The 8,608-nt window shown below is 30.9% G+C and overlaps 1 protein-coding gene across 1 annotated transcript in view; it reads right to left on the bottom strand.

The window, feature by feature from the left end:
* LOC111638303 overlaps positions 1–8,608 on the bottom strand; it is a gene marked incomplete at its 3' end in the record, with an annotated part of 19,956 nt that extends 11,348 nt beyond the window's left edge. Inside the window, exons 1-4 of the mRNA XM_023383989.1 lie at positions 8,253–8,608; positions 3,994–4,203; positions 772–850; positions 392–537 (exon numbers count right to left, since the gene is read on the bottom strand). Coding sequence (XP_023239757.1) covers positions 392–537; positions 772–850; positions 3,994–4,170 — 402 coding nt within the window. The remainder of the gene's footprint in view (positions 1–391; positions 538–771; positions 851–3,993; positions 4,204–8,252) is intronic.

Here is an 8,608-nt window from a genome sequence, read left to right as displayed (position 1 = left end):
TAATAATAATATTATATATACTTAAAATTAAGAATTTCATTTTAATTATAAAATGAAATTCTACTATTAAAATTATACATTTTTTCATTTTATAATTATTATTTCCATAATTATAGAGAGCTTTTATAACGTAGCGCCACAGACAATTTTATTTATTTATCATGATTAATAATATAAATATTAATTTTTAAATAAAATCTCTTAACAGCCAGGAAAGCTGTGCAACTCGCTGTTACATTTTTTTCTTATAATAATACATATTTTTTATTTAATACAGAATACACCTAATTTCAAAGCATAATATTATATTGATGTACGTTTTCAACCATTCGGAAAGCTACGTTAATATTAAAATTTCACTGTAAAATATTTCGAAATTTGTATTACTTACCATTACCTGTTCATTATCAGCTGGAAGATGAATATCTTTACAATCTTCAGTTTTTACTTCAATTTTCAATTTTTTCAAATCAACTTTACATTCTGTTTTTATACCGTGTTTTACATCACAATTCTCTTTTACTTCTTTCTTGATATCTGTAGTGAAATTTACAAAGTTTTGTGTTAAGGGATTCTAGAAAAACTTGAAATATAAAATAAAACTAAACATATTTTTAATAGCTAACATAACAGTATTAAATTACATATTTCACTACATCACATATTTGTGATTACAAGCCGAAAACGAGCTATTTGTCACTGCGTATTGGTGTAATGTGTGACACATATAATAAACATATTTTTATAATGTAAAACGCATAAGTCTCTTACCTGTTTCATTGTTATAACCGGAATTACTCCAACGATTAGAAGAGTTTGTGTTATTTCTTGAATTTTCGTAAGTATTTATCTGAAACAACACAAAAATCATTATCACACTAGTTAAATTTTACAGAAGAATAAGTAAAAAATACTTAAACCGAAACATTAAATTGCGTTTAATCGATAAATTCTTTCAAAATAATAATATTTCATCTGCATTAGTCTTGACTGTATTATAAGAATTCGTTCAATTAATTAAAATCTTGAGCATCATCATACGAAAAAAATGACGTAATATGACAGCTTCTACATTATTGAACCTCAAAATACATCATATCAACCTCTCTAGTTATAAAATATTGAATTCTTTTTTTGTTAGAACGACACTGGTTAACTCAAAAATTTTTTAAAAAGTCTGTAAATTATTCTTCCCTCCGATTCCTATGATATAAAACATACAAAATATCCATTTCCACTCGTTCTTATTAACTATTAACACGCTCCTCCCCCATTGTTCCAGTTTGACCATGTTTCCGTACAATCGTTGCCTCTAAATTCCTTCAAAATATTATCTTAAAATAATTTAGAAGGATCGTTCAATAAAACTCCTTCCCTTAAAAACCTTCATAACTTTAAAAATGATAGATACCATAAGTAAAAAAGAAACTTACAAAAAATTCTGAAACATAATAAAATGCATAACTTGTATAAAATTTAATGAAATAAACGGATGTCCACTAAACATCCACTCCTAACCTCTCCAGTTTTCCCAACACTTCACGTGGGACCCTCTAATTTAAATTTGCCACGGTCCGATAGTTATAACGCGCCACGGCTTATTTGTTTCTTTTAAGCATTCCAATAGGGCAAATCAACTGAATTGTACCATTTATAATTATTGATAGCAATCCATGTATTTATATTTCACTGCTGTCAATCAACACCGTTAGGTTTATTAAAATTGATCTCTTTTTAATTTTCTATTATAAACATATTAGTTTACAATGGTTAAATTTTTAATAATATTAAAATTACAAATTTTCGAAAAAAGGTAGAACTAGAAAACAGTCGCAATTAATTTGCAACGTTTATAACTTGAAAATACAGTATATATTTTTCTTTCAAACAAACACTGCAAGTCAAGTAGTGAAAAGTTACTGCCTTGATTACAAAAGTATCGTTTATCTTCCCTCCCTCAACTGTGGGTGGTTGACTTCGCCGAATATAGGTCAGTTTACGTCAATGTACAGTACAGTACTACAAATAGTATAGACGCTTTACTTATTATTCCAACAATAATTTCAACAATGACTATAATAAGCGATGTTATAATTATAAGCTATTATTTACTTATGTATCGCCTAAAGCCAGATGCACACATGCGGCGCGGCAAGGAAAAGCGGTGTCGCAAATGCATTTTCGCCGCGGCAGCACAGCCACACAAGCGGCAATTCGCTTACATTTCAGCGCATGCGTTCAGTATTCAAGATGGCGAACGATACCGACACTGCCCCTATCCACGTGTTTACAAATTTTGTTTTATATGGCTTGCTTTATTTAGCTAGAAGATTTTGTCGAAGATTCGAATAAAGACTTTGAATTAGAGATACTTTTTTGGATCGACAAAAACTTGTGTACAAAATAGACTTATTCCTCGATTAAGATCTCTCGATAAATAATACTACTTCGAGTAAGATTCGGTTGTTTTGTTCTTTGAATTAAATTATATATAATAATTTGTGTAGAATTTTTTTAAAATTTGTTATCCTTTCCTCTTTATTTTGATTTTAGTTATCTGGGTTAACCGTCTCGAACTTTCCGTCATTAAAACACCATGCGATTGTATTTTCTCACGTGACTACCAGACGAACTGTTATTGGCTGATAGAAACGCGTCTTGGCGGCGGTCGCCGCAAAAGATAGAATTCAATCAACAAACCCAGGATTATATCACTAACCTTACTAGGCCTATATCTGTTATATTGAATCCTTTGTTAGACCTCGAGATGATCCAAAAAACTACAATTTTAATCAATTCTTTGTAAGTTATTCTCCCATCTCATTCCTACAGTCTAAATCTCATACGAATTATCCATTTTAATTATTCCTATTATCTATTTAATTGTATTTTTCTGTTCTTTGTAACTACAATAAGTTAAGATCTATCTGACAAAAAAATATAGCTTTTATATAATTGTGTACAATCAATAATACATTTAATATTTACAAACAACAAACCATTAAAAGCATATAATAATCCTTATACTTTTTTATGCTCTTATCTGGACAACTACTTTATTCTTTTAATAACAATATTGTAATATATATAAATAATTAAGCAATTTGTGTAAGATTTTGTAAAGTTCGATTGAAAAGTGCCAGATTTTTTACTTAACCCATAGAAAACGAATACTATCACCAAAATGACAAATTTTATAGAAAACTGCCAAAATAGCTTTTTCGTCCTGTCATCAAGAATGACGTGCCTATCTCGGTTCGACCATAAGTTATAAAGATATTCTTTCCTATTTCGTATTTTATATTTTAATATTTTAGTTGTTTTTCTCGTCCTTAAAGCAACATCAGAATCATAGAGATACCATACTCAAGCGCCGAATGAGACTGTTGAGATCTTTATACAGCTGTAGAGCACACTTATACAGTAGAACCTCGAAAACTCGGCTCTCGATAACCCGGCACTCCGTATAACTCGGCCACACCCTGGCAGGGCAAAAAGAATCCTTAGTTAATTAATTTTCATTGTAGACAGCTTTATAAAAGTATAAAAGCTCTCATAAAGTATTTTTTTAAAGTCTGTCTTATCAGGTGAATTACTGTACACAGTGTATTCATTAATTTTCATTGTAGTAAAGGCTCTATGCCTTCATAAAGGACGTACTTTTCCTTTGTTTAAGGGTATTTGGGCAGTTTATTCTCTGTTATATTCTCAAGTAAACAATACATACAAGTACAGTACAGAATTTTCTGAGGAAACGCTCGTACTTATTTTTTTAATCCCATTCCCGATAACCCGGCATTTTCACAAACTCAGCCACCCTTCGGTCCACATTAGGCCGAGTTTTCGAAACTCTACTGTACCAGCAAAAACGTCAAAGGAACCGTACCTTTACATATGACCTTTCGCGAGATATTGGGTAGTCCACAAAAATTACTCTGTGAGAAATTTGCCTATGCTTTTTTTCTATCTCCAAAATGTCCACTTTTTACTAACCTCTGTATTATTATCGTTTCCATATTCTAAAGTTTCTGATTTGATTCTTACACAAAACTTCTTATCTTCCGTCTTTAATTCTTTCTTGCAATTCTTTAATACAACAGCAAAATTTTCTTTACTTGGTTCAAAAGTGAAATCGAAATCTTTTGTATCTAACTCTTCTTTTACCTCCATTTTCTTAGTTTAAAATACTTTTGTACGTGAACACTGTATTTAATGAAATAAACCTTTTAAAACAGTCCAGTTGAAATTTATATTTGCATAAATAAATGAATAAAGTTGATATAATGCGAATCACTTACCTCTTGTAGTTGAATAAAGTATTATTAATCAATATTAATTAATAAATTGTTTTATTAAGGAAATTTAAAATTTAGTACAAGTAAGAAACAGACTCAAACTCAAGTGTTGTTAGTGTTATAGCACTAAACAAACGAGTAGAAGCTTTTACTAATTTTTCCAACTATCCAAATAAAATTTTATTGAAAAAGCAGTATTTTTAAAGAGATGTAACAATAAAATAAAAAAATGTGTTATAAATATCAAGTTACGTGCGATTCTACTTTTTAATCTGCTTTCCGTTTTATTTTCTACATTTAAAGAGGTAAAATGTTAATTTGAGTACATGTGTAAGGAACCAAGTCCGGCGTTATTTTTAGTTACTTTTATTTTTGCTTTTTATTCTATTTTTGTTTTGGGCTTATGTTTTGTTAGGACGAAGGTTTCCTCACCATTCACCTCAGAATCTTAAAAATAGAAGAGAAACCAACTCACCGACGAGAGAAAAGCGCCGTAGAAAAAACTCGCGCACACTTGCGCTCCCGAGCGGAAAAAAGTAAGTCCGCACCGAGAAAAGGGGGGAGACCCCACAAGCACAACTTAAGAACTTGCTAAACCTTAAAGAATAAAAACATCCCGAAAATTGTCAAAAAGAATAATGTAAAAGGTTAGCGAGTATTGTCGGAAAATAGGCTGCTAGACAAACAGAAAAAGTTTGTTAGCAAATAGTATGTAAATGAGGGAAGTGGTCTCACTCAAAATTGTGACGTCACCTCACAGTATAAAGACCTAACCTCAAGTGAAGATTACCGAGGTGAGCTTCTGTTAGCAGCGAGCATGGTGAGCTTCGTAGGAGCAAAGGAAAGAGGTGTTCGATAGGATAAAGTCGTTCCAAGGAGATTTTGAAGTTATTCGATTTCTGGATCGAAGATTAGAGAAAGTCTTGAGAGTTGAGGAGAAGGGTTCCTAGTATATTGAGGTGACGATTAGGACCTTTAATTCATAAGAATAATTGTATATAAGTTAAGTCTTTGAATTTTTGTCGAATTCCAAAAGAGAATAGAATAAGTTAAAAAATAATTGATTTGAGTTTTATCGGGTTGATTTTTATTGATTTACGTTCAATAAATTGTTATTTAATTTTTACAAATTTTTTTGTATATAGTTATTACTAGAATTTCATTAAATATTGGATTGTTTTTGACTAACTTTGTCATTATTTAATTAGGTGTACACTTAAAGTCCAGGCCTGGCACATTAACGCGAATCCACGTAAAGTACCCGTTAGGTAACGGCTATTTCCGACACAAAGTAGTGTCGATAATCGTTGTAAAAATAATATAGTACTTTACAAATGCCTCCTCTTCAATTCTTTCCGGATAATTGACAAAGTAGAGTCACAATCAGAGATATGAACCATCACGAATACTCCAATGAAGTTTCTCCTGCCTGATGATATAATTGAAAAATGGAAATATTAACAATTATGTTGGTTTGGCATATTGAAGTCTTATACTGTTCTTATTTTTTCGTATTTATGTCATTATATAGAAACGTAGAAGAAAATCGAGAATTTAGAAGTGACGGCACTGAATCCTATGCAGCTGTTGCTAATTTAATAGGATTTCCAGTGTGTTTAATACGTCAAGAAAAGTTTAATAAGAAAAAATCAAATGTACAAAGTCATTTTTTAAATAAACACGAAGCATTTGCAAACACTTATCGAGAGGGAGAAGAAAGAAATATGATAATAGGTCTTCAAAGGAAAACGAATTTAAGTATATGTACTGTACATTTTCAAATCAGATAAAATCAAGTAATAATACAACTACTGTACTGCTAGTTTTGTTGCCGCTCTAGAAATAGTGAAACAGGGAAAGCCATTTACGGATGGCGATTTTATGAAAGGTTGTTTCATTAAAATGTCCGAATATCTATTTTGCAATTTTAAAATTAAAACAAAAAGAATTGCTAAAATAAAAGACACGCCAATGTCCGCCAAGACTGAGAGACAAAACTGTTTCTACGGCAAGTTACGGATTTAAATTCAAAACCAGAATTTTATATTGCCTGTGACGAATCTTGCGATATGAATAATATTGCACATATTATAGTTATTTCTAGATATGTTAACTTTACGAACCTCAAAAAAAGTTACTCGATATACTGCTAACTTGCAGGACAAACTCGAGCTGAGAATATAGAATTACCAACTGTTTGAAAAGTAAAAGTATTGATATTAATAAAATAGTAGCAATTTATGTGGAAATATGCTACCAAAATTCAGATATAAAGTTCGAGTTTCTGAATATTAAGTATCGTTTAAGGAAACTTCGTGTCGAAGTTGAAAAAAGTGAATAGGAGAAATACGTGAAACAAAACTTGTCGATAATCGTGTCTTGTCTGATGCCAAAGATTGCATTTTAGCCGAAGTAACTTCTTTAAAATTATTTTCAAAATTCTTCGATAATGAAATATTAGAGAAAAATTTGTAGATTGAACAAATAGATACTTCCAGCAAAAAACCAAAATAGTGATGTTCTGTATAATTCTGCTTGACAATGTCATTATGTGAAGCAAAAACTACAACAAAATGCAAGATACGTGATGTTCGTCTGCCCAATATCACGTATCTCCACTCTGCATGCCCACTCTGCGTAGTTTATATATTAAGTTCTATAGAATTTTACAAAAATTCAATAGAATTTTACAAAAATTCAATAGAATTTAATTTATAAATAACACAGATTAGATATAGCTAACGTGATAACCATGTGCTTAATGTCCTATATATAGAATGCCCTGTAATTGATATAAAATAATATGATATGATATGTTTAAAAGTGTTAGAAGGCCGAACCTTACGGCATAGCCTTTGAAAAGGAAGGATGAAGAGTTTTAGAGGAAATGAGAAGAGGGAAGAAAAGTAAGGAATGATAGGAAAGTGTGAAGTGGAAACCATGGCGCCATCAAGTTCCATTTATTGAGTATACTTTAGTTACAACACATGGGACATAGTCCATAGATAACAGTATGGTCAAAATACATACAGAAAATAAGCCCGCACATGGTACTGCCTCTAGGGAGACAGGGAACGCGAGCAGTTGACAGCTATGCACGTGGGCAACCGACACAAGCTGCTGAAAATACCAACCCGGAATGTGCTGGAGTACAAAAGCACAAAGTTACACACGAAAGAAAAAAAATAAAAATAAATAAATAAATAAAATATAAATAAATAAATAAATAAATAATAATAATAATAAACACGAAAAGTCCCCTGACAGCCAACTCGGCCAGGTTACAATGGGGAGCAACAACGCAAAGAACCCCAGATGGCCAACTCGGCCATAATACAGGGGTATACAACACAACACAAGAGTCCCCTGATGGCCAACATGGCCAGGACCCAGTGGGAATGGTAACAAGACTGGAAATATAAAATAATAATAACTTTTATTATAAACCTTGTCAATAGTTTTTTCTCTTTTAATATTAACATTTGTAAATATTTGTTCGTAGAAAAGGGCTGGCAGAATTACAATTTAATAAAAAGTAAAACATTTGCAATGGAAATAGTTGTTCCTGGTGATTAGACATGGCAAGAAAAATTGGACTCGTATCCAGATGTTTTACTTTTTATTAAATATATAAATATATTACAATAAGTTACGTAAGTCTGTCCTTAAAGTTAATCATAAAACGTTAATAATAGCATTAATACACGTTTCATAAAAATTATCAAAAAATATATTTAATAAATTTTTAGTCATATTTTAATTAATTCCGCCGTTAAAACTTCAATTAATCTATCGCCATTCCTTAACATCTTACAAGTTTCGAATCAGAAATATTTAAAACAGACGATGGACTCGACGGCGACAAATACTCGGTCGCCATTTTGTCCACTTCATCGGCTTACCATAACTATCTTTTATCTTATTATTTACGAGATATTTTATGATATCGTAACTTACGATTAAAAGGTTTTGTCAATTCTGGTCCAGTTCACGCTTAATAAATTCTCGGAACAAATTTCCATAAAACTTACCTTTTTCGTATTAACCGTTAACTTTAAATTCGATACTCTCGAAGACGATGGCGTCGACGGCGAAGAGTTCGTCTGGATCCAAAAATAAGTTTAAAAGTTAGGACCGAAAATTTCATAAAATTTAAAAATATTAATTCATTTCGAAGAGCATTTAACATTAATATTTACTCAGTCGGAGGACTTTTTGAATATTGGATTTTTCTTAATTTCTCTTAATAAAATCTGTTTACTAGTTTAGTTTTTTATACTGTACTCAATGTAATGCTTAAAAAAATATAATGC

Source organism: Centruroides sculpturatus, unplaced genomic scaffold (assembly GCF_000671375.1).
Source record: "Centruroides sculpturatus isolate CEXI.00-Female unplaced genomic scaffold, Cexi_2.0 scaffold1136, whole genome shotgun sequence".
Classification (NCBI taxonomy): domain Eukaryota; kingdom Metazoa; phylum Arthropoda; class Arachnida; order Scorpiones; family Buthidae; genus Centruroides; species Centruroides sculpturatus.
The sequence above is the reverse complement of the archived record's forward strand: the minus strand, read 5'-3'. Positions and strand labels throughout refer to the sequence as shown.